A 26,390-nucleotide genomic window follows, 5' to 3' on the forward strand; every position below is an offset into this window, starting at 1 on the left:
GATATCCACTCAGGGATGCATTCTTATACACAAGTACAGACAAGTTACACATCACTCCTGACGTAGTAAGGTGCCGCCTCTCACCTTGCACATGTTGGTTCGAACAAAACAACTCTATTCATCATATTACCTTTTTGCCCCTGTCTTTAGGATGGATCCGCCTGTTCTTTGTTATCTGTGTGTAATGTGCAAGTATTGGAGTGTTCTGGTATCATCCTGGCATATGTTTATATCTCTAGTGTCCAGTTCCTTTTAGGTACATGTATTTTTGCAACACCAGCCCATTCTTTGCCAGCTTCTGTGAGCAGGGCTTGCCTCTGGTTCACAGTTTAACTTTGCTTTATGTTAGCAAAGTCTTGAGCCTTACTTTAGTTCAGGCCTCATACCGAGCCTCTGATACCGAGGGTTTATGTTTCAGGGCCTCATCTTACTACACCAGCAATGCCCCTCTGCCATGTACATTGGCCAAACCGGACAGTCTCTATGCAAAAGAATGAATGGACACAAATCAGACATCAAGATTTGTAAAATAGTAGGAGAACACTTCAATCTCCCTGATCGCTCGGTAACCGACTTTAAAAGTGTCCATTCTTCAACAAAAAAACCTTTAAAAACAGACTTCAATGAAACACTGCAGAACTGGAATTAATTTGCAAACTTGACACCATCAAATTAGGCCTAATAAAGACTGGGAGTGGCTGGATCACTACAAAAAATAATTTTCCCTCTGTTGATACTCACCCATTCTTGTCAACTGTTGGGAATAGGCTACATCCACCCTAATTGAATTGGCCTTGTTAGCACTGACCCCCACACTTGGTAAGGCAACTCGTATCTTTTCATGTGCTGTATATTTATACCTGCTTACTGTATTTTTCATTCCATGCATGTGATGAAGTGGGTTATAGCCCACGAAAGTTTATGCCCAAATAAATTTGTTAGTCTCTAAGGAGCCACAATGACTCCTCATTGTTTTAACTTAGTACTGTTTCAAACAGCACTACCAGCAGGGTCTACATGGACTAATTAATGCACAACACTTCAGTCTGATTTAGAAATCACACCCTATTGCGCACATTTCCACACTGTGTAGAGCAGCCCTTAACAGGCCATAAAACAGTCAAAGTAAAATCTGTATAGGTGAATATTCTTCATTATGAGAGAGAGGATAAACTGGTGATAGATCTGTTCGCATCAAAACTTAGCAACGAGATTTGTGTGTTTTTCACATGGCTGGGGGGGGGAGAATATAAAGATGCATCCAGGGATGCTTCTCCTGTCCCAACCATGGTTGAGGATTGTGCTTATATATTGTTCCTCTTGCCTCCTCAAACTGAAACCCTCAGTTTCACCTTGTCAGGTGCTGTTCAGATGGTGAGGAAAGAAGAAAGACGCTTACGCTCTATAGCACCACATTGGCCAAGAAACCCAAGTCTCAGAATATTGCAGCACCTCCCCTTACCCTTCTTCTGAACAGACAGGATATTTTGTCTCAGGGGCTCAGTGTTTCATCCATGTTAAAACAGATTGATTTTTCACTGCCTGGTATATGAACAGGGAAAATTAATAAAACAGAGCTACTCAAAAAAAGGTAATATATCTAGAACTGTGTGGGAACTGGACTTTTCATTTTACTGGGAATTCTGTGATTTTGAAATTTTTTATTCCAAATAAAAACAAAAGGAAAAAAATTGAAACTTTCTGCAAAATGAAATTTTTGAAACACCTTCATTTGGGATCAGTTGAAACATTATATTGTGTTAATATCAAAACATTTTCTGATTTTGACTTTATTTTATATAACATATATTATAAAATTAATTTCAAAACTGTCTGATCCATGAAAGAAAAATTACAAATAACAAAGGGTGAGTGAAAATCTGGTCCCGTTAAAGTCCATGGCAAAACTATTTACTTCAGTTGGGCTAGGATTTCACTGAAAATATTTGTTGTTAAAAATATCAAACATTCTTCATTCCTTTCTGTTTGCTAAAGGATTTTCCACTTCTCCTTTAACCCTAACATATGCTCTTCATTGCATTGATGCACGTGCATTCTCCAGGGTGCACAAGAGTTACCAGTGTTAATGTAGTTCTGTCTGATGAGGTGTGACATATGCCTTTTTACCAATAGAAAGGAAAAGTTGAATGGAAAAATATGCATAGATTTCTGTTCAAGTGGCCAGAAAGAAAAAAAGAAAAAATCATGTCATTTGAAAGCTTGGATGATTGGAGCTTTTTTGTGGAAAAGTCTGTAGATCAAAAACTCAAAGATATTTTTTCAACCAATGTAACTTGGCAAATGAATTATTAACCAGCAATGATATCATAGTGCAATACGTATGTGTAGCAGTGAGAAAAGAAGTCTTAGTTTCTTTTCTAGTCCCTGTAAAATTAGTTGCCTTGATCATCAACTAATGTGTAGTGGAATATTGCTGAGGGTTACAGATTGTCCAAAGTTTATGCTTTTAAAAAACTTGTAATAATGCAATTTAAAAACTTTGGATGGTGTATTGACTTGATAACCTGGCTTTGGGAAATACAAACTTTAGAAGGTACTAAAACCTAATATGAGAGACTAGTACAAAAATAACAGCAAATTTATAGGAGAATTAATAAAATATATATCACAGCTTCTTAAATTATTAATGTCCCTGCTGATATACAGTACCTTCTATTTAAATATACTGTTGCACATGTCAATCCTATCTTTGCTTTACTGTGCTGTATGATTGGAACTTCACCCGGACTAGATTGACTAATATATGTAGATGCACTCAGTTGACAGATAAAACCAGGTTATCTTGACAAAAAAGTTTTGTGAAATAATCCTAGATGTGTTTGCCCAGATATATTCCAAATTAATATGCCTCTTAACTGTTTGTTATAAAAGATTTAATTTGTAGAATTGTTGAATAAGTAGTCACATGCCAGTTTTTTCTTGAAATTTATCTGTAAAATAAATATTGACTTTACCTTCTGGTAGCCCACGTTTAGCAGTTATAGATGAGAAGGTAATTTCAGTTCTGAGTAGGGTTGCCAACTTTCTAATCGCACAAAACCGAACACTGTTGCCCTGCCACTTCTTTGACGCTCTGCCCCACTCACTCCATCCTCCCTCCCTCCGTCACTCGCTGTCCCCCACCCTCATTCACTTGCTCATTTTCACCAGGCTGGGGAGGGTCCCTTTTCAACCAGGTGTTCCGGTGCTGGGAGGGAGCGGAAGGAGTTGATCGGCAGGGGCTGTAGGTGCATGGGAGTGGGGGGAGGGAAGGGAGCTTGGCTGTCGGTGGGTGCTGAGCACCAGCTAATTTTTTTCCGTGGGTTCTCCAGCCCTAGAGCACCCATGGAGTCAGTGCCTATGGTTTAAAAAAAAAAAGATTTTAACTACTAAAAAAGATAATGCTGCTAGGTACTTATACAGCACTTTTCATCTTCAGAGTGATCTGTTCGGCCTCAACTAAGTGACATCACGTCCTTCATTATTGAGCCAATTTTCATTTAACCAGAAAGTTCAAGACTATCACCATGTTTCTCTCAGTGCAGTTTTAACGAGCTCACTAGAGTTTGGGCCACTTCCTCATGGACAGTGATCAGATACTTTGATGCAACTTTCTGATGGTTTGTTTGAATTCTTATGCAAGACCATTTTAGAGCAGCTTTATTTTAACAAGTTAAAAGCCAGTATCAGAAATGTTTTTCACACACTCCAACAACTAAATTAACTCTTTAGATATGTCCAGAAATTTACCATCTTCAGCACAAAGTCCCCTTATCCACCCTTTGTCATAACTGATTAAAATATTTTCGTCACCTATCAAAATTACTCCTTGCATTAGGAGAGTAGAATTTTTTAGAGCTGAACTACATGAAGTTTAATTAAACTATGACAAAATTCAACTATGAACTGCAGAGAAAAAATGTGAGCCATATGACATTTTCCCTCCAGCCAAGTGAATTTGAAAGCAGGGTCTAAAAACAGCAGCATTCAGGAGGGTTGGGAGGGTGGGGGAGGAGCAGTGTGCAGGAGGTGTTGCAAGGGAGGGGGAGGAGCAGGGATGGGGCATGCTTGGAGTAAGGGGAGGAAAGAGGCAGGGAAGAGGTGGGGCGGAGCAGGGGCGAGAGGAGGCGGAGTGGGTGCGGCCTTGCAGGAAGGGAGGGGTGGGGCAGGAAGAGGTGGGCAGGGTGGAGGCTTGGGGGAAGGGGGCGGGGCCTGGGGTGGAGCAGGGGTTGAGCACCCCCAGGGAAAATTAGAAGCTTGCGCCTGTGTTTTGAACTATTTTCCGATTAATGTACAGTTTAGAATTACTCAGTAATTTAGTGGGGAAAATAGGTACGTACAGTAACTCCTCACTTAACGTCCTGCTGGTTAACACTGTTTTGTTGTTACGTCGCTGATCTATTGGGGAACATGCTTGTTTAAAGTTGAGCAATGCTCCCTTATAGCATTGTTTGGTAGCCGCCTGCTTTGTCCACTGCTTGCAGGTAGAGCAGCCCGTTGGAGCTAGCTGGTGGGGGCTTGGAACCAGGGTAGGCTGGCAGCCCCCCATCTGCTCCCCTAAGTTCCCTGTGTGGTAGCCGCCCAGCTGGCTATCAATTGCCGGGCAGTTCAGGTGTCCCTCCCCCACAGCCTTGTGCTGCTCCCGCCCCCTGCCTTGGAGCTGCTCCCGCCCTTTGCCTTGGAGCTGCTCCCAGGAATTGCTGTGCAGGGGGTGGGGGAGAGGGGAGTGCTGATACCTGGGTCTTTCCCCCTTTCCCCCCGTTCCTGCCCCCCCACTTCTGTACCCCATCTCCACAGAGCAGGGGGCGGGGGGAACACACGACAGGACTCAGGATGGAGGGAGCTTGCTGGCAGCAGCTGCTGTCTCAACTTTCTGATCTACTTAAAAAGGCAGTGTACTTAGAGTGGGATCAGCATATGTAAAGGGGCAATGTGCCCCGCTCTCTCTCTCAGACACACACACATACACACACACTGTGTGTCTCACACACACACACATGCACCTCCCCGGCACTTTGGAAAGCGGAGGGAGTAGTGCGTTCCACTGGGATAGCATGGGTTCATCATCACTTTCAGTGTCCGCAGGGAATGTTTGCAGCCACTGCCATGCATTTATTGTCTCCTCCCTCCATTTGTTCTGCCTTGTAGAGTGTGAGGGTACATTAACAACAATGTTAATTGCGATAACATGCAATAACAACAATTTTAATTGAGGGCTCAGCCAAATGCTTTTTCATCATTTAGCAGCAAGGCATTCCCTGGGAAATATCCCACCCTCTGACTCCACTATCTCAACCAAGCTTCACAATCCTCATTGCTGTGTACAGTATTAAATTGTTTGTTTAAAATTTATATTCTGTGTGTGTGTGTGTATATATATATATATATATTTCCCTGGAACATAACTCCCCATTTACATTAATTCTTATGGGGAAATTGGATTTGCTTAACATCGTTTCACTTAAAGTTGCATTTTTCAGGAACATAACTACAATGTTAAGTGAGGAGTTACTGTACTGAGTTTTCAGGTAACATAAACAATATTGAGGCAAGATCAGTACTATATGTATGAAGATAAGTTTTGTTTTAGACCATTGTTTACAAAATTTAGACATTATTTTGCTATACTCCTACAGTCTAATTACCAATAGGTGTCATTTAAGATTTTAAAATGCATACAGATATTTGCACAAGAAATGTTATCACCCAGGTTATGATGGTTAGCATGTGTCCAGTTGGTTAGCCAAAAATACTTTTCTTGCCTGAGCAGATTGTTCTGGTACATCAAAACTAAGAATACTGTGCTCTGTTAGCATGAAACTGGGAAATGGTGGAACGTGTAGTTATCTGTTTTAATATAGGAGTTTCATACAAGAGAGTTGTATGCAGTGTAGTTGTAGCCGTGTCAGCCTCAGGATATTGGTGCAACAAGGTGGGTGAGGTGAGGTAATATTTTTTATTGGACCAACTTCTGTTGGTGAGAGAGACAAGCTTTTGCACTTACACACAGCTCTGCTTCAGGTCTGGGAAAGGTATTCTGAGCATCACAGCTAACTCCAAGGTGGAACAGATTGTTTAGCATAAGTACTTAGCACATATTCAAGATAGACTGGCCTGTTAACACCTCTCCAGTCACAGGACAAAAAAAGGGGGTTAGTGGGTTACAGATTGTTTCAGTAAGCCATAAATCCAGTGTCTCTGTTCAGTTAATGATTTTTAGTGTCTAGCAGAATTATAAATTTAAGTGTCCAGGCTCGTCTTTTGAAAGTGTTCTGCAGGTTTCCTTTGAGGATGAGGACTGATAGACAAAGCCCTGGCTGAGATTATATAGTTGGGGTTGGTCTTGCTCTGAGCAGGGGGTTGGACTAGATGACCTCCTGGGGTCTCTTCCAACCCTAATATTCTATGATTCAGATATAGAGTGGTCGCTTGTCTCTCTCACCAACTGAAGTTGGTCCAATAAAATATATTATCTCATCCATCTTGTCTCTAATACAACAAAGCTGTGAGATGAAACTCTGCCCCTTGTGGCTGGTGAAATCAAGAGGGATGGGAGCGAGGAATGTTGAGACCAGCTTCGATAGAGATTAGTATCTTCCTTGAGGTCATTGAGCCAGGAAGGCATCTGTTTTAGAATCTATTTCTAGACATTGACAGCCTAGGCAATGAACATTCTAACCTGCTTTTTAGAAGAAGATGATTGAGCTAAGTTGTGGCAAAGCAGTGCCATCTGGTGTCTTGTAATTTACTTGACCCTTTTAATCAGGCACCTGTTCTAGACATGGAGATTGCAATAATTTCACTGGTGGTTGATCAATGACTTGGTGTTGCCAAGAGATCAAGTGTGTATGCTCATCCTCCCCAAATCTCTGAGATGACTTCTGTACCATTGACTGTGAGGTTTTGTTGAGCTGCTTGTGGACCCTGACAGGCTGCAAAGGCGTTTCACAACAGTTTCTCAGATTTTTCCTTTCTGTGGGATCTGAAAATGTGGTGTTGGACAGTTGCTTACATGCTCTCAGGGCTGAAGTGACATCAATATTTAAAATTCCATTTCTTTTGTTTCCTTGTATCTGGATGGTGTCGTTTATTTGCCTTACCAGGGTTTGGTTGGCATGTTGAGACTGGAGTGACTGCTTTCGGGTGGGTAGCATCTAGAGTGTGTAATATTGTGATTATATCGATCATTGAAGGAGGGGTTACACCAAGCTTTGTTAGTGAGATTCATGACCACTCATGAATGCTCAGGTAATGTGATGACCGGCAGTTCTTATTTCCATCTGTCTTTGACCAGGAGGTTGAATAATCTTGGATGGTTTTGGTGACTTCGTTGCATACAGACAAGCCTTCATTTGAAGAACACTTGCAGGCTTGTCTTCATGCACATTCTGCAGGGGAGCATGTGATGACCTCTTTGCTGGGGGGAAATGTTGCTCTATTCTTTTCCACTTATAACAATTGGCTTACTACAAAACTTACAAACTAACCATAAGATCATAATATTTCCTGACAAACTTAAATTAAGAATTTCCAAACCTTTACATATTTAAGAGTTGTACAGTAACTAAGATGTTCTATTGCTGATTAGAAAGTGGGAGATAAAGTTAGTAACTTTACCTCCTTGAAATTAACAATTTTTCTTTATTAATTATGTTTTGAGGAATGACCTTAAAGAGAGAGAAATGAAGGGATAGGTGATAATGAACTACATAAGAACTATCAGTTTTTTTGGTGATTTCTCTTAAAGCATCCAGGAAAGAGTATAGGCAAAAGTCTTCCCTTATTGATGCTATTAAGTGTTACTCTCTGCCAAATAATTTTATTTTTACATATTGTAGCCTTTTATTCTATTTAATGTTAATTATACTCCAGTGGATTCTGCTCTGGCAGCTACAGTCTCAAGTTCAACAAAGTTATCTCTGTTCTAGATCTAGAGCCCATAGGAACACATGAAACCATAGGCAAATAACATACAATTACAAGAGCATTTATCTTTAGTAGTTTTATTAAAGTTACCAACAAAGTTGTAAATGTCACAGCATATACATTTCCTAAAGATAAGTACAATGTACCAGTTATACCTACAGACATATTCACATCCTCCTAGATGGTGTTAGAGTCTATTGGCCCTCTCATGGATTGATCATCAATATGGGAGTGGTTCCTACTGGAGTTTCCCATAGGAAGCTCAATTTTCCTGCTCTGGGCACCTTTTTTATACTGTGAGTCTGTCTATACCTACATTCTGCACATATACATGGAAGTGTCAAGCCACTCTTTCATATTGGTCTGTGTCCCTTAGAAACACAAGTGACACCAAATTCTATAGGCTGTGTAGGTTCTCGTTGACGGACCACCTTTATCTTACTGTTAAGGTACATGTTAGAGACAATATTTGTTGTTGCAGCATTTTATAATTTAACTTTCCCAGCTACACTTTCACGATATTACCAGTTGGTACTTCTTTTCCCATAATTTTTCGGGTTATTTCTCGGTCATTAATTTATGCCAACATTTCATGTCTCCAAGGTCTAAAATAGCTAAGCCAAAGTCTTACAGACCTCAGCCCATGGTTTCTTGTATTTCAGCTTCTCTTACTCATGTCTACTACATAATTCCTCTAAATACCGATCAGTCTTATTCTTTTGTAATCCTATAAATCAACTCTAATTAACATACAATGAATATATATGGCATAACATATTGATTAATCATAATATCACACAATAAATGGATAAACTAAAATCATTGGCTACAATGTAATTCCTCTAACTACTTGACATATGTTTAAATTTTGGTATATGCAGCCAACCTTAAATACTAGATAGTGCTTAATTTTATAAAAATCTCTATATGGTTTAAATACTTTGTCATGTCGCTACCTATTTGTTTTAAGTCAATTAATTGGTCTCTTCATACCATTTATTATCTTAGTTCAGGGGTGGGCAAACTGTGGCCCTGTGGCCCGTGGATCCAGCCCATCAGACCTTTTAATCTGGCCCTTGAGCTCCCGCTGGGGAGTGGGGTCTGGGGTTTGCCATGCTCCGGTGCTCCAGCCAGGGAGCAGGGTCGGGGGGCTTGCCCCGCTCCGTGCATGCTGTGGCGCCATGCGGCTCCCGGAAGCAGCGACATGTCCCCCCTCCAGCTCCTACACTTAGGGGCAGCCAGGGGGCTTTGCATGCTGCCCCTGCCCCAAACGCTGACCCCACAGCTCCCATTGGCTGGGAACCGTGGCCAGTGGGAGCTGCAGGGGCAGCCCCTGTGGATGGGGCAGTGTGCAGAGCCACCTGGCCAGCGCCGCGCCTCTGTGGAGGAGCTGGAGAGGGGACATGCCACTGCTTCTGGGAGCTGTGGGGACAGGGCAGTGCACAGAGCCACCTGGCCGTGCCTCCGCATAGGAGTTGGAGGAGGGACATGCCATTGCTTCCGGGAGCTGCTTCAGGTAAGCACCGCCCAGAGCCTGCACCCCTGACCTCCTCCCACGCCCCAACCCCCTTCCCCAGCCCTGATCCCCCTCCTGTCCTCTGAAACCCTCCGTCTCAGCCTGGAGCATCCTCCTGCACACCAAACCCCTCATCCCCAGACCCCGCACTCCCAGCCAGAGCCCTCACCCCTCCAACCCCCCATGCCCCAGCCCAAAGCCCTCCCTGCACCCTGAACTCCTCATTTCTGGCCTCACCCCAGAGCCCGCACCCCCAGACGGAGCCCTCACCCCCTCCTGTACCCTAACCTGCAATTTTGTGTGCATTCATGGCCTGCCATACAATTTCCATACCCAGATGTGGCCCTCAGGCCAAAAAGTTTGCCCACTCCATCTTAGTTGCTCTATGTCATGTTGTCTCCAACTTTACTAATAGAAACAACCCATAAAATACACAATTTCTATATCAGCTTAGGTATGTAACAGTTTACAATTCAAAGAAAAAATGCTGAATTATTTAATTTATCCTGTTTGTGATCATAACATAATTTAACTATATATACAAATAATTCAACATTTTTCGTTGAATTGTAAGGTGTTAGGGTACCTAAAATGATAGAGTCCCTTTAGTTAATCTAATCTATTAACTTGAAATCTTGTCACTTTAAAATATTGGTTAAGCGTTTCAAGTACTATGTGTTCCCCTGATTTTTATTGCGTCTTTAAAAAAAAAATTGTGTTTTCTCTTTAATCCCCACCCCCACCCCTCAGTCTTGCAGCACAATATTTTTGTCTTTTCTTGTAGGTTGTAACCTTAGGTGTTGTAACAATAGTGGATAATATTTTCAGACAAGAGTGTGAACTTTAAGTTTACAGAGTGCATTATGTAATTTTTTTAACCCATTTTTTCCTTGTTACCTATTATGTGTAATCTGTGTACATTCTATCTAAGGATTTACTATAATGTCCATTACTCTAATATCTAATCGCTGCCCTATTTCTTCTATTCTCTCCCTTCTGTTTTGAATTTCCTGGTTATGCTGTGTGTGATTTTGATTTCAGTTAGACCCCTATGTCTATCAAGAACCTGTGTCACGACCTACAGCCCTGATCTTGCAAACGTTTATGTGCATGCTTAACTTTACTCCTGTGACTGTAACAATGGGACTACTCATGGCAGTGAAATATATGCTTAAGTGTTTGAAGGATCAAGGCTTAAGATTGTAAGCTGTTGGTGGTCCTCCTGAGGGCATTCTGCACCAAAAAAATTAAAATTCTGCACCAATAAAATAAAAATTCTGAGCACAATATTTTAAAATTCTGAAAAATTCTGCAAATTTTATTTGTCAAATAAATGTGGAGACTCCAGCATGGCATTGGGGAGCACAGGGCATGCTGCACAGAGGTGGGAGATCACTGTGCAGCTCACCCCCCAACCCTACTATAAAAGAGGTTCTAATGCCGCCACATGCAATGTGTCAACATTTATGTAAAATGTGTTTGTTATACATCTGTGGTTTCTTATATCTCAATTCTAACTTGAGACATAAATGTACTGTTTTTCAATAAATGCACTAATATGCTTGTTTGAAACAGAAGTTAATTACCTGTTCTAATCCCTGCCAGAACAGCTGCAGTGGATGTACAGTGCTCAGGTTTTGCGTGTAGTAGAATCTAGGAATCTCACTGAGTAGGAGTTTAATATATGAATTAACAGAATGTTTGTGTATCAATTTTTTTTTTGTTAAACTTTCAGGGAGATGAAAAGGGTAAATGTTGTTGACTGGATTCTTTCCATTGTTATAGCACTTGCAGATTTTATAACAGCAGTTTGAATTACGGTTGCATGTATGTATATGAAGGTACATACACTCTCTATAAATTGCCACAATAGATGCTTTCTGTGATATGTTTTGCACATCTATGGAAAATGAACCAAAGTTTGTCATAGGATAGCAAATTTTTAATGGTATTATGGTACTATATATAGAATTTGGGTGCATTAAAATTTGAAATTGTGTAATACTTGCCAAAAATGTATGAAAAAATGAATCTATTTAACTAACTGCTCTGCCATAATAGATAAAATGTGAATGTTTTTAGTCCAAACACAAACTGCAAGTGACTTGGAACATTGGAGCAATATGTTTTCATTGATTGATAGCCTTTTTGGAGTAACTAAATAAAATATAATTGTTTTTCCTTTTCAGATATTGCTTTGTTTTTGCTTTGGGATACCTCACTATGTGCCAAATTACTAGAGTCTATATCTTTGATTATGGACAGTATTCTGCTGATTTTTCTGGGTAAGAAAAAATTATATACTCCATTTCCCCCCACCCCAACAACAACATATAGTAGAGCTTGTCTGTCTGATGTGAAACTGTGTTTACTCTTACAGTAAATTGTTGGATGATAGAATAACTCGAATTTCAATTACTAAGTTTCTGTCACTACCTGCAATGTTTGGGCAACAAAAAAACCGAATAAGTGGTTTTACAGCAAATCTATTTTTGAAAGGCACAGCTTTAAAAAGCACTAATTCAATGGTATTTACATACTAATTTGATTTAAAAGTGAAAGTTTAAAAGTCGAAGGCCATATTCCCTAGTGGAGCCCTGGATTGGGACTCAGGAGATGTGGGTTCTGTTCCTGGTTCTGTTGGTGGCCTCTTGGGTGACCTTGAGCAAGCCACTTTCCTGCTGTGTGCCTCAGTTTCCCCATCTGAGAATTGGAATTATGACACTGGCCTCCTTTAATTGCTTTGAGATCTACTGCTGAAAAGCACTATATAAGAGCTAGCTGATATTATTTATTATGCTATTTTTCATACAAGACTTCTGGACTTGAAGTCAGAAAGCAAAAGGGAGCACACAGTGTATTAATATTAAAAAATTCTGTCAGGAAATATAGAATTTATACTAAATAGTTCAAATAGTGCCATTTGCCCACCATGAATAACTAACTAACTTCCTTCAGGTATATAAATGCTCATCCAAAGCTCACTGAACTCAATGAAAGCCTCCCATGGAAGTGAATGAGTTTTGGATCAAATCCATACAGTAATGGTTTGGGAATACTAGTGGAATCTGAAAAGTGACAAGCATTTTTTGGCATAATTTGAATTATTTACAGTAGCTTCTGATTAAAATGTGAAAACTTATCAAGAGCTTCAGTAATATCTGAAGTGCTGGAGACTACTGTTGTATCCTGTATTCTACTGTGATAACTGTTGGAATTTGAAGCACATTGATTTCAAACTCAAGATTTACTGAGTTTTACCAGATTCACAAACTTATATAGTTCAACATACGTTTTCTGGGAACTGGTAAGTTGGTGGAATGTTCCATCAGAAAAACATAGCGGTAGATAGCACGTCTTTTATTTCAAGAAATAGCACTAAAACAAAAAATGAAAAAAAGTTATCATAAGCAGGACAGGAAACAAAACTTTGCAACTTGGGGTCCACCCTAGTCCAATGATTCCGGATGTAGAGCGTGACCTTCCCAAAGGCATCCTCCTCTTCTTCAGCAACCAATTTATAGAACGTCCATGAGCATCTGTGGAAGCTGAATTGAGACCCCTTGTTCACCAGCAAGTGCCTCAGTGCTCTGTCATGTGAATTTTATAGACTAAGAAATAAGATTTTGGGGTGCTAAAGCAAAGGATCTGTCTCAGCGTTGAGAGTGGCAAAGACAAAGACTGTTTCTTGGGAGGAAAGGTTGAGGTTGTTACAGTGTTCTTCCTCCTTATCAGATCTGTGATATCCTGTTGGTGTCTGCTTTGCATAGAATCTTCTGCCAGATCAATGGTTGTGGGTATAACAGAAGATGAGAATGAGAGGGACTTGTATTTTGCAAGACACAGCTGAAAAAATTCTTAGTAGAAGACTGATTTAAACATTAATTGTTATGAGGGGAGGTAGAAGTAGAAAGACGATGAAGAATGGGATCTAGTGATATAACTATGGAGCTCTTGAAGGGGGCTGCTGCTAGAGTCATCCAATTTAAGGTAGAGATGGGATCAGTATATCATATAGGAACTGTAGAGTTAGTTTCCAAAGAAGCAGTCTCGCAATAATAGGTGTTTTTTCCCCTTAAAGTCTCAGCTCCTGCTGAGAGGTGATTACATGATCATCTTAGTTTACTTTTTTTAAGACTGAAAGATTCTGGCTCTCATGACTATGGAGAAAAGCTTAAAAATGTGAATTCTAAAGGCTCACAAACTTGAAGGCAAATATAAAATTTATTATATTTCAGATCTTATTATTTTAAAGCCAGGCTTATAACTTCGGGGGATCTGACTTGTTTTATGAATGCTCGGGTTGGCAATACTGGGATTCATGTACAGACAAAAAACATACTAAGCCATTGGTTAGTTGCTGTCATAAATATAAAGGGAAGGGTAAACCCCTTTGAAATCCCTCCTGGCCAGGGGAAAGCTCCTCTCACCTGTAAAGGGTTAAGAAGCTAAAGGTAACCTCGCTGGCACCTGACCAAAATGACCAATGAGGAGACAAGATACTTTCAAAAGCTGGGAGGAGGGAGAGAAACAAAGGGTCTGTGTCTGTCTATATGCTGGTTTCTACCGGGGATAGACCAGGAATGGAGTCTTAGAACTTTTAGTAAGTAATCTAGCTAGGTATGTGTTAGATTATGATTTCTTTAAATGGCTGAGAAAAGGATTGTGCTGAATAGAATAACTATTTCTGTCTGTGTATCTTTTTTGAAACTTAAGGTTTTGCCTAGAGGGGTTCGCTATGTTTTTTTAATCTAATTACCCTGTAAGATATCTACCATCCTGATTTTACAGGGGGGATTTCTTTATTTCTATTTACTTCTATTTTTATTAAAAGTCTTCTTGTAAGAAACTGAATGCTTTTTCATTGTTCTCAGATCCAAGGGTTTGGGTCTGTGGTCACCTATGCAAATTGGTGAGGCTTTTTATCCAACATTTCCCAGGAAAGGGGGGGTGCAAGTGTTGGGAGGATTGTTCATTGTTCTTAAGATCCAAGGGTCTGGGTCTGTAGTCACCTAGGCAAATTGGTGAGGCTTTTTACCAAACCTTGTCCAGGAAGTGGGGTGCAAGGTTTTGGGAAGTATTTTGGGGGGAAGGACGCGTCCAAACAGCTCTTCCCCAGTAACCAGTATTAGTTTGGTGGTGGTAGCGGCCAGTCCAAGGACAACGGGTGGAATATTTTGTACCTTGGGGAAGTTTTGACCTAAGCTGGTAAAGATAAGCTTAGGAGGTTTTTCATGCAGGTCCCCACATCTGTACCCTAGAGTTCAGAGTGGGGGAGGAACCTTGACAGTTGCAGTCCCATAATTTTTTTTTTGTCATCAATTATTTAGTCTCCAAAGCAGATGTTGATGTTACTTGGTACAACGAATAAGAGTTTCAAATAGAGTTTGAAGTATGATAGAACAGAATAGGCCAAATTTATTTCAGATTGAACTCCACTGAAATCGGTGAATTTATATCGGAAATTAATTTAGGTGAAGTATATTTGGTTGAAACAAGTAGAAATTCCACTTATAGTTAGACATAGGCCCAGAGGTATTGTAGTTTGTGTCTTTTAAAAATACATACTTAATAGAAGGGAATTGCCCAGTCCAATTATTTCTTCCAACTCTTTCTTAACTCAGGTGGTGCTTTCCTGTTCCTATGCAATTATTGTATTTTGTCACTTGAAGGCCAGGGACTTTAACCAATTGCTCATATTCCTGTTCTGTAAACTGTTACCTTTTGTGTGTGTGTGAATTTTCAACCCTGTTCTAGCTGCACAGACTTTTAAAAAAAAAAGTAATAAAAAAATTCACACAGTAAACACTTTGACCTACTAAAACATAAGAATTACTGGCAGGGCTACACAGTGATGGATAGGGCCAATGAACTGCCGACTAAGCTACCTCGAACAGGGGCACAACTCTGTAAAAAGTGGAACAGGCAGTTGCAGGAAAATACCCATATATATTGCAACATTAATTTGACATGTGGTTTACCTTCCAGACTCTTAGTTGTTTGGGGATTGGTGGCATAATCATGTAGGCATCTAGCTACGATGTGATGGGCATACTAGAAATGCTCAGTAGATATTCAGTAGCAACAGAATACAGTATAAGAAAAATACTACAGTTCAGAACACACAACACAGATTAAAAAATATTACAGACTGGGCATAATGTAGAAGATGAGTAGGTTACAAGTTACTATTACTAAGATTGTGACTGTATACTAAATCTTAAGTCACCATGACCTAAGCAGCAGCTAACTTCACATTCCTACTGCTCTTTGAAAGGGCATTCCTGGGCATATAACAGCTAAAAGTCGAATGATACAAGTATACAAACAGAGGAGGAATAATCACCAGTAGTGCTTTAACTCATGGAGCAGGTCCTCAAGGAATCAATTCTGAAGCACTTAGAGGAGATGAAGGTGATCAGGAACAGTCAGCATAGATTCACCAAGGGCAAGTCATGCCTGACTAATCTAATTGCCTTCTATGATGAGATAACTGGTTCTGTGGATGAGGGGAAAGCAGTGGACGTGTTGTTCCTTGACTTTAGCAAAGCTTTTGACATGGTCTCCCACAGTATTCTTGCCAGCATAATAAAGAAGTATGTGCTGGATGAATGGACTATAAGGTGGATAGAAAGTTGGCTAGATTGTCAGGCTCAACGCTCAATCCGCTCAATCCTAGCGGATCTTAAACATAAAAAAGAAGCTTACAAGAAGTGGAAGGTTGGACATATGACCAGGGAAGAGTATAAAAATATTGCTCGGGCATGTAGGAATGTTATCAGGAGGGCCAAATCGCACCTGGAGCTGCAGCTAGCCAGAGATGTCAAGAGTAACAAGAAGGGTTTCTTCAGGTATGTTGGCAACAAGAAGAAAGCCAAGGAATGTGTGGGCCCCTTACTGAATGAGGGAGGCAACCTAGTGACAGAGGATGTGGAAAAAGCTAATGTACTCAATGTTTTTTTTGCCTCTGTTTTCACTAACAAGGTCAGCTCCCAGACTGCTGCGCTGGGCATCACAAAATGGGGAAGAGATGGCCAGCCCTCTGTGGAGATAGAGGCGGTTAGGGACTATTTAGAAAAGCTGGACGTGCACAAGTCCATGGGGCCGGACGAGTTGCATCCGAGAGTGCTGAAGGAATTGGCGGCTGTGATTGCAGAGCCACTGGCCATTATCTTTGAAAACTCGTGGCGAACCGGGGAAGTCCCGGATGACTGGAAAAAGGCTAATGTAGTGCCAATCTTTAAAAAAGGGAAGAAGGAAGATCCTGGGAACTACAGGCCAGTCAGCCTCACCTCAGTCCCTGGAAAAATCATGGAGCAGGTCCTCAAAGAATCAATCCTGAAGCACTTGCATGAGAGGAAAGTGATCAGGAACAGCCAGCATGGATTCACCAAGGGAAGGTCATGCCTGACTAATCTAATCGCCTTTTATGATGAGATTACTGGTTCTGTGGATGAAGGGAAAGCAGTGGATGTATTGTTTCTTGACTTTAGCAAAGCTTTTGACACGGTCTCCCATAGTATTCTTGTCAGCAAGTTAAGGAAGTATGGGCTGGATGAATGCACTATAAGGTGGGTAGAAAGCTGGCTAAATTGTCGGGCTCAACGGGTAGTGATCAATGGCTCCATGTCTAGTTGGCAGCCGGTATCAAGTGGAGTGCCCCAAGGGTCGGTCCTGGGGCCGGTTTTATTCAATATCTTCATAAATGATCTGGAGGATGGTGTGGATTGCACTCTCAGCAAATTTGCGGATGATACTAAACTGGGAGGAGTGGTAGATACGCTGGAGGGGAGGGATAGGATACAGAAGGACCTAGACCAATTGGAAGATTGGGCCAAAAGGAATCTGATGAGGTTCAATAAGGATAAGTGCAGGGTCCTGCACTTAGGACGGAAGAACCCAATGCACAGCTACAGACTAGGGACCGAACGGCTAGGCAGCAGTTCTGCGGAAAAGGACCTAGGGGTGACAGTGGACGAGAAGCTGGATATGAGTCAGCAGTGTGCCCTTGTTGCCAAGAAGGCCAATGGCATTTTGGGATGTATAAGTAGGGGCATAGCGAGCAGATCGAGGGACGTGATCGTTCCCCTCTATTCGACATTGGTGAGGCCTCATCTGGAGTAGTGTGTCCAGTTTTGGGCCCCACACTTCAAGAAGGATGTGGATAAATTGGAGAGAGTCCAGCGAAGGGCAACAAAAATGATTAGGGGACTGGAACACATGAGTTATGAGGAGAGGCTGAGGGAGCTGGGATTGTTTAGCCTGCAGAAGAGAAGAATGAGGGGGGATTTGATAGCTGCTTTCAACTACCTGAAAGGGGGTTCCAAAGAGGATGGCTCTAGACTGTTCTCAATGGTAGCAGATGACAGAACGAGGAGTAATAGTCTCAAGTTGCAGTGGGGGAGGTTTAGATTGGATATTAGGAAAAACTTTTTCACTAAGAGGGTGGTGAAACACTGGAATGCGTTACCTAGGGAGGTGGTAGAATCTCCTTCCTTAGAGGTTTTTAAGGTCAGGCTTGACAAAGCCCTGGCTGGGATGATTTAACTGGGAATTGGTCCTGCTTTGAGCAGGGGGTTGGACTAGATGACCTTCTGGGGTCCCTTCCAACCCTGATATTCTATGATTCTATGGGAGGAGAGGTAGATATACTGGAGGGTAGGGATAGGATACAGAGGGCCCTAGGCAAATTAGAGGATTGGGCCAAAAGAAATCTGATGAGGTTCAACAAGGACAAGTGCAGAGTCCTGCACTTAGGACAGAAGAATCCCATGCACCGCTACAGACTAGGGACCGAATGGCTCGGCAGCAGTTCTGCAGAAAAGGACCTAGGGGTTACAGTGGACAAGAAGCTGGATGTGAGTCAACAGTGTGCCATTGTTGCCAAGAAGGCCAATGGCATTTTGGGCTGTATAAGTAGGGGCATTGCCAGCAGATCGAGGGACATGATCGTTCCCCCCTATTAGACATTGGTGAGGCCTCATCTGGAGTACTGTGTCCAGTTTTGGGCCCCACACTACAAGAAGGATGTGGAAAAATTGGAAAGAGTCCAGCGGAGGGCAACAAAAATGATTAGGGGACTGGAACACATGACTTATGAGGAGAGGCTGAGGGAACTGGGATTGTTTAATCTGCGGAAGAGAAGACTGAGGGGGGATTTGATAGCTGCTTTCAACTGCCTGAAAGGGGGTTCCAAAGAGGATGGCTCTAGACTGTTCTCAGTGGTAGCAGATGATGGAACAAGAAGTAATGGTCTCAAGTTGCAGTGGGGGAGGTTTAGGTTGGATATTAGGAAAAACTTTTACACTAGGAGGGTGGTGAAACACTGGAATGCGTTACCTAGGGAGGTGGTGGAATCTCCTTCCTTAGAAGTTTTTAAGGTCAGGCTTGACAAAGCCCTGGCTGGGATGATTTAATTGGTGATTGGTCCTGCTTTGAGCAGGGGGTTGGACTAGATGACCTCCTGAGGTCCCTTCCAACCCTGATATTCTATGATTCTATGAACTCTGAATTTCCTGGGTTTGTAACATTTGGTTTTGGGACAGCTGCAACATCTCTGTAACTTGCTTTTCTAAACCTGTAACGGTATGTCTACACTGCAGTCCGAGGTGTGTTTGTGGAAGCCTGTGCTACTACACCGCTATTTTTGGCTGTGCTAACGTGAGTAAAGCTAGTGCAGGCTTGTGTACTAATGCTGCCGTTACACCTTGAACTGCAGTGTGGACATACCCTAAATTATCAATATGTACTTTCAACCTTCACTCTATATTAATAAAAGAATAAATAACCAAAGTAAAAACAAAACAAAAATAGTCAGGATAAGGTCAAGAACAGCATAGTTTATGTAACATGCCTGCAATATGACTTCAGAAATCATATCAGCATGAACTATTGCAAACTTCTTTAGTAATGTGATCATCTTTGAAAGTGTAGAACTAGCTGTTGTAAACTTAGGAAAATATGTATATTAATACATACTTCTGATTTTTGGTTTCTAAACATTAGACACCCGTCAAAATGAAAGGTGGTTTATTAAGTTAAAAGTTCCAGCTTGTTGTATTTTCTTTTGAATATGGGAAGAAAAGGTTTACAGCTAGTCAATAGAATATATTTACAGTAAAATCTTTATATAGAAAAATTAGATGTACCAAGATATCCTTACATAGCCAAAATACATAGTTCTCTGTTTCATATCTTGTTACTTCTTTATTACATCCAAATAAATTACTTCAATTTTTCAAAGTTAGTTATATATTATTAAAAAAGATGTTTTTGTTGTGAATATGTGGCCAGATTAATTCTTGAGATCTGCTGTCCTGGATTTTGATTTCAGCTGAGCTTCTTAAGTGAATTATAGCCATCTATTCACTTCAGGGATTGCTACTGTCCTATGCATACTGCTGCTGTTGCTAATTTATAACAATGAAATAGTCTTCTGTGCTTTTCGCCCCTTACTTCTCCCTCTTAAAATATATAAATAACACCCCCCCATTCTTCCCCTTCCCCCAGTGAATTTATATTTTCTTCAGTTAAATTTCTGGAAATTTTCTCTTATTTATTTAAACATTTAGGACCCAATTCAGAAAAATATATGCATTGCTTTACCAAACTGTTTAAATCCTGGATAGTTATAGATCTTGACTCTTCGATGGACTGACCTGCTGTATGTAAGGAATATTTTCTCCTCACTGTGTAAACGTAAGACCAAGAAACTTTTACAGCTCTAAGCTCCAGTGGTTAGACATTTTTTCCTCTTCCAGTGGGGATTGCTAGTTTAACCTATTCCCAATTTTAAATGTGAAATTAAAACATGGATATTCTTATTTAAAATGTCTTTATTTTTTCCCTTGTAACAGCCCAATGATGATAATTACACAGAAGATCACTAGTCTGGCTTATGAGATTCATGATGGTAAGACTTTTTGCACTGCATTCTTTGACTTTAATTCTTCACAAGTATATTTTTTATAATTTCCCTTCAGTTTATTTTTTCAGAAAATTAAACCATGAGTTTGTGCTGTGAATTTTATTATCCCACTACACATTTTGGCGGGGGGCTGGTGGGAGAGATTTGTTTTGGTAACTCAATTGTTGGTTCTTTAAATATTTGCTAAGGGACCAATTCAGCAAAAATCATGGTAGCCTGCACAGAATGCAAGCTCTGAAAACAAGTCTCATTGTTCAGAAGATACCACATGTCACCAAAAGATTGGCCTGCCGTACTCTCGGCCCCTTTTGGGCTGGGGCATGGATCCCTAATGAGTTAGCAAAACAGAATCTCCAAATTCAGAGATCAGTGTTGGATTCACAAATTTGTGACTTTACATGACATAAATACCACTTTTACTAAAAAGGGAGTAAGTAGAGAAGAAAGACTTTATACTTTTTTCTCCTTTTCCTAATCTTGTTCTATGCTATGTTTAATTATTTTGTATAAGACTCTGTGAATTTTAATTTTTTAGTGGATATAATATGAACAGAACTATAATATGTCAATTGTATATTACTAACATGTTTAGGCATGAACAAAGAGGCTGCATAGTTATATATATATATCTCAAAAGGTTAGAGAAAAGTTGACAGGAGGTGAATTGTCCCAGTGTGTGACAATATATATAAGTGAGTCTTAAGGGTGGGACTGAAAGAAACGATTGGTATCAGGTTATTTTATGAGCTAGTTTGATTTCTTGTTTCAGAGTAGCAGCCGTGTTAGTGTACTGCAAAAAGAAAAGGAGGACTTGTGGCACCTTAGAGACTAAATTTGTTAGTCTCTAAGGTGCCACAAATCTTCTTTTTCTTTTTGATTTCTTGGTCACTTTGAGAAGTAAGAATGATAGTGTGGACCATGAAAAAGACTGACAATGTACCTTCCACTCAAACTATTTTAATCAATTTTAAAGTGCTTAGAGACCAGATTAAATAATGAAAGGATGACTTCTGGGATTATAGCCACAAGCAGCTGGGGTAAATTTACCTGTTCAATTGAAACAGGTTTAAGAAACTTCTGATCCACTGTTTTTAAAAGCCTTGTTAGTGTAAAATGAACTGAAATGGTGGCTAGACAATCCTCTGTTATTTCAACTGTTGTGCATTATATTGTTTGTGTCGCACTGAAGTATGCTTGAATAAGCTCTATGATTGTTTCCCCTTCGAAAATTCGTGAAAATGTGATGTATATCTCATGAGACTAGTCCAGTGAGAAAATTTTTAAATAAATGCATTTGTTGTAAAATAATTGGGGTTTGTTTTACAAATATATAAGTCAAATTTTCCAACTGTCTATAATGGTGTCCTCCAGTCTCTGTTGTCTGGATCCATTTTATTTATTGAATTGAAGAATATCAGGCTACAGGAATTAAATGTTATTGCTTCAATCCCCTAGATTTGCATGTCTCTTTACATGCATAAGGTTGGGCCTCTACTCTAAGGGTAAGTCTACACTTACAGAGTTTTTGCACTGTAAGGTTCACCGGTAATAGGGAACCGGTGAAAGTAAAACGCTGGTTTGTGTACTCACTCAATTCCTCAGGCATCAGAGAGTGTTTACACTACCAGCACTTCCATCGCCTGATGAGAGCAGCGCTGTAGGGCAGCTATCCCACAGTGCAGCTCTCTGGATAGGTCTTGTGGGAAGGCGGGCTGAGTGGGAGGCATTCTGGGTCCCTGCTCAGTGCCCCGTGCTGCCCTGCTTCATGTCTCAGGAGCCCCATTACTTCCTGGTTTCTTCTGTGGCATTTTTTTTTAAAACCTCCTGCTCTGTGGCTGCTTTCCCCACCACATCTACAAACAAAGGGAAAGGGAGCTTCAAACTTCCCGGGGCTTACAGAGGGACGGGTGGGCATCAGAGCAGCGGAGATGCTGGCCAAAGTGGTCGCTTTTGGAACTGTGGGATATCCTCTGGAGGCCAAAGGGTGTTTACACTGCTAGAACGTGTCTTCACTTTCACAGCAGCGCAAAAAGAACAGTGGTAAGAGCTGTATGCCTCTTGTGAAGGTGGTTTTCTTTTTGCAGTGAAACTTCTGAGTTTTACTGCAAAAAGTCATTAACAAGTGTAGATGCTCCCACAGTTTTAGCACAAAAAAAGGGACTTTTTGCACTTTAAATGGTAAATGTAGACATACCCTAAGTATCTGGCAATCTATATTGAACACAGCTAATGTTGACAATGTAGGAGGAAGAGGAAAGAATGACAGTGACTAACTGGGCCTCTCTTCCGTTAGTTCTGCATTTATACCTTATCAGTGCAAAGCACAAGGACTTTGCCCCTCCCATTCACTCAGTCGTAACTGGTGTCACACCTATTACTGTTTCACTTCAGAGTCTCTCAGATTTCAAAGAGACTAATTCAAAGAGATGATTGTGTAAACTATTCTTACATCTATTACAGCCCTTACAACAAGTCAGTACCTTTTAAAATATCTATTTTAAAGATTACAGTTTGAAATTCCAAAGTTCCACAGATTTGTTTTAGAAGATTCAAGTTAAGATATTCACTGAATTCCCCTGCATCTTAAACCATGCTGTGTCACTCTGTCAGTGACTTTCTCTCACTCTGTCTTTGGCCTCTCTTTGCGCAAAGGTTAATTTTTTAAATGGTCCCCCCTGTAGCAGTATCGGGTTTGCACTGGTGTGTCAAGATTAGCTTGTCACACTTTCCTCTTCTCCTTGCCTCTAAATTTTAAAATTTATAAAATAGTCAAACATTTGCTCCAGGCTGAGATATGACACAGAATATCTCAACTCACTACACTTCTTTCAATACCATGTTTTTATAGGGGAAAAGAGAAGTTGAGCTCTATTCAGTCAAGGGGAAAGAATGCAAAGTATACAATAGATCAGAGAGGGTGGTGGTTAGTTGAACTCTTTCAGAGGAAAATACATTCAAAAGTATAGATTTCACAGACTGTAATAATGATTACTAAATACCCAGGGTTTTGGAGTCACTTATTACTCTAAAGAACTTGTTGTGATCCAGGGACCCTTTGTTGCCAGCTGGCTGAGGGCACAGTGGGTGCATAGGGTTTTACAGGGATCTTTTGGATTGGATATTTGCACAATAGTTGACTGAACGGTGGCATGAGAAGTCTCTACTGAGAGCCAGTATTCCACTGGTTATTGTAACCATTGCAAAATGTATGTATGGATAATATTAAAAAAGTTATGTATCAATACTGAAAATTATGTTCTTAATGTTTTGGAATTAAGGCAGGCCACCGGAGGTGACATACCTTGGAAATGTTCCTTCCAGGCAGGAGGTATCAGGCATTATATGCCTGACAGTGCATGCTTATTTGTGTACTTAGCCAGGGGCTAAATAAGAGATCGCAAAATATACAAGAGAGGAAATCTATCGGAATAAATAAACAGCAGGAGGGTGTTCTGTTTATGAATAAAGACAAGGGATTGTTCCAGTATATCTTGGCATGCAGAGGAACACATGGAATCCTTCACCTAGGATGCAAGCTAACATTGTGCTTGTCTCAGAAAAGGAGAGCCATAGCCAGCCAAGCTGCAAAGCATTGCAAGGATTTTGGGTGAGCAATACTTGGTTAGAGATGAGAGAGTCTTGTTAATTAAGTCTAGGCTCTAGAATTCCCGTTATGATTTTATTTTATATGTAACCATTTGTTTCCAATATGTTCACTTGCTACTGTTTGAATCTGTATGCTTTGCAAAAAAAAAAAAGTATACATGATTTCACTATAAACATATCTAAGTGTCGTGTGTTAAGTGGAGCTGTGATCTGAGGTGGAACTGGTAAACTGGAATGTGCTATTTCTTTGGAAGCAGCAAATCTGTGAATACTGCGAGTGTCTCATGGAGCAGGGTCTGGATGCTCCAGGGAGATGCTCAGAGGGCTTGAGGTTTGGAATGTGCCACTCGTTAATCTGTAGAATGACAGCGGGTCCTGCAAGGCCTAGAGGGAAGTGCATGTGTTGTTATAGCTGGTGGAGTTGGGGAGCTGACCCCCGGCAGATACAGACAAGGCTTCCTCATGCTAAGGGCAGGTGGTAGCGAGGTGCCTCACCACCCTGGGTACCCTGGGAAGCCTCACGCTCATCAGTTTAGTATCAAGGTTAGCAGCAAGTGAAAGTCTTATTTACTAACTTTATCTTGCTAAAGAAATGAGGTGTTTTGAATTCATTTGCATAATGCACAAATGGTGGGGTACATTATGCAATAAACATGGGAGTGCTGATTAAGTGTGATGGCAAGCATGAAAATTTCTCACTAAGTGTTCATTAAGGTGTACAGTTCTTTGCAGTTAAATAAGTAATGTAAAAATATCTGGTGAACATGTGTCACAATTATGGGGTTAGCTGCACCTTTGTCCCCTATCTGGTCTCAGGTGGAATGTTGTGATCCTTCTGCTCTTGTATTGGGACCTGAGTACACTACTGAGTACTACTAGGGCAACAAAAATTATTAGGGGACTGGAACACATGAGTTATGAGGAGAGGCTGAGGGAACTGGGATTGTTTAGTCTACAGAAGAGAAGAGTGAGGGGGGATTTGATAGCTGCTTTTAACTACCTGAAAGGGGGATCGAAAGAGGATGGATCTAGACTATTCTTAGTGATAGCAGATGACAGGACAAGGAGTAATGGTCTCAAGTTGCAGTGGGGGAGGTTTAGGTTGGATATTAGGAAAAACTTTTTCACTAGGAGGGTGGTGAAACACTGGAATGCGTTACCTAGGGAGGTGGTGGAATCCCCTTCCTTAGAAGTTTTTAAGGTCAGGCTTGACAAAGCCCTGGCTGGGATGATTTAGTTGGGATTGGTCCTGCTCTGGGCAGGGGGTTGGACTACATGGCCTCCAGAGGTCCCTTCCAACTCTGTTATTCTATGATTTATCAACTGCTTATTGTGGCAGAATATACCCATGTTCACACCCTACACACTTCTGTAATAATGTACGTATAAGGTATGCCTTGTAAGGTATAATTTGAAAACGCATACTTTGCTAGCCCGTATTATCCTGATTAAATATGTGTGGCAACGCAGTATGTGGAGATTCCCCTGTATGATGATAATGCAAGTTCCAAAGCAACAGCCCTGCCCAGGCAGAAGTCAGGTCTGTCCTAAACAGAGGAAGGAATGTGTGCTTGCCTTATTTGCATTTAAGAAGTAAATGGAGTCATAAAGAAGTGGGGCTGGGGCAGGAGGGCAAAGGAAATGCAAACAGGTGAAAAAAACAGCAGGGAATATCCTTTCACATAGACTTTCTGTCTCCTGGGTCTCAGCTGGAAATGTTTTTCAAGAGTGGGACTGGAACCATAAAAAGGAGGGACAAACACCCCAGGTACCTGCCCCACCCTCATCCATCACATTCATTATAGCTGAAGAGACTAAGGAAACAGCCTTTGGACTCGTGGGATAAATCCTCCTGACCTAAAGGGTTTGGTCATTAAAACTGCTGAAAGCATGTGGTGAGAAAACTTTGCTATGAATCTAATGTAGTTTCAGTTAAGCATTAGTAAGTGTTTGTTTTATCTTTACTTTCCTGGTAACCATTTCTGACTTTTATGCTTTGTTACTTGTGCTCACTTAAAATCTCTCCCTTTGTAGTTAATAAACTTGTTTTATGGTTTTATCAAATCCAGTGTGTTCAAGATGAAGTGACTGCGTAACTCCATTTGGAGTAGCAAGTTGTATGCATATTATTCCCTTAAAGGAATAACAGACTCAGTATATTTATGCTGTCCAAGATTCTGAGGCAAAATCTGGGACAGGGAGTGTGTTGGGGTGATTCTGAGGTAGTCTTTAAAGCTGGTAAGCTGCAGCACACACGGACAACGTTGGGAGTGACTTACATGCTGGAGGCTGTTTGTGAGCATTCCAGGCTCATGGCTACAGCAGGAAGGTTACAGGGCAGGGGTGACACAGCTACTCATTACTTTGGATTGCACCTGGCATGTCACACTTATCACCATGCAGGTGCAACTGGGT

At 40.9% G+C, this 26,390-nt stretch overlaps 1 protein-coding gene across 7 annotated transcripts in view; it reads left to right on the forward strand.

Moving 5' to 3' along the window:
- Positions 1-26,390, forward strand: part of MBOAT2 (membrane bound glycerophospholipid O-acyltransferase 2) — a 217,642-nt gene that overhangs the window by 119,622 nt on the left and 71,630 nt on the right. For 5 of the 7 annotated variants that reach the window (XR_012157926.1, XM_073336059.1, XM_073336062.1 and 2 more), the window contains 2 exons: positions 11,632-11,727; positions 20,299-20,354. Coding sequence is in view for 6 of the 7 variants with exons in the window: in XM_073336059.1 (XP_073192160.1) it covers positions 11,632-11,727; positions 20,299-20,354 (152 nt within the window). In the remaining variant the exon portion in view is untranslated. The remainder of the gene's footprint in view (positions 1-11,631; positions 11,728-20,298; positions 20,355-26,390) is intronic. The other 2 variants (XM_073336061.1, XM_073336065.1) reach the window with 1 other exon arrangement.

The sequence above is a fragment of the Lepidochelys kempii genome, chromosome 3 (assembly GCF_965140265.1).
Source record: "Lepidochelys kempii isolate rLepKem1 chromosome 3, rLepKem1.hap2, whole genome shotgun sequence".
NCBI lineage: Eukaryota > Metazoa > Chordata > Testudines > Cheloniidae > Lepidochelys > Lepidochelys kempii.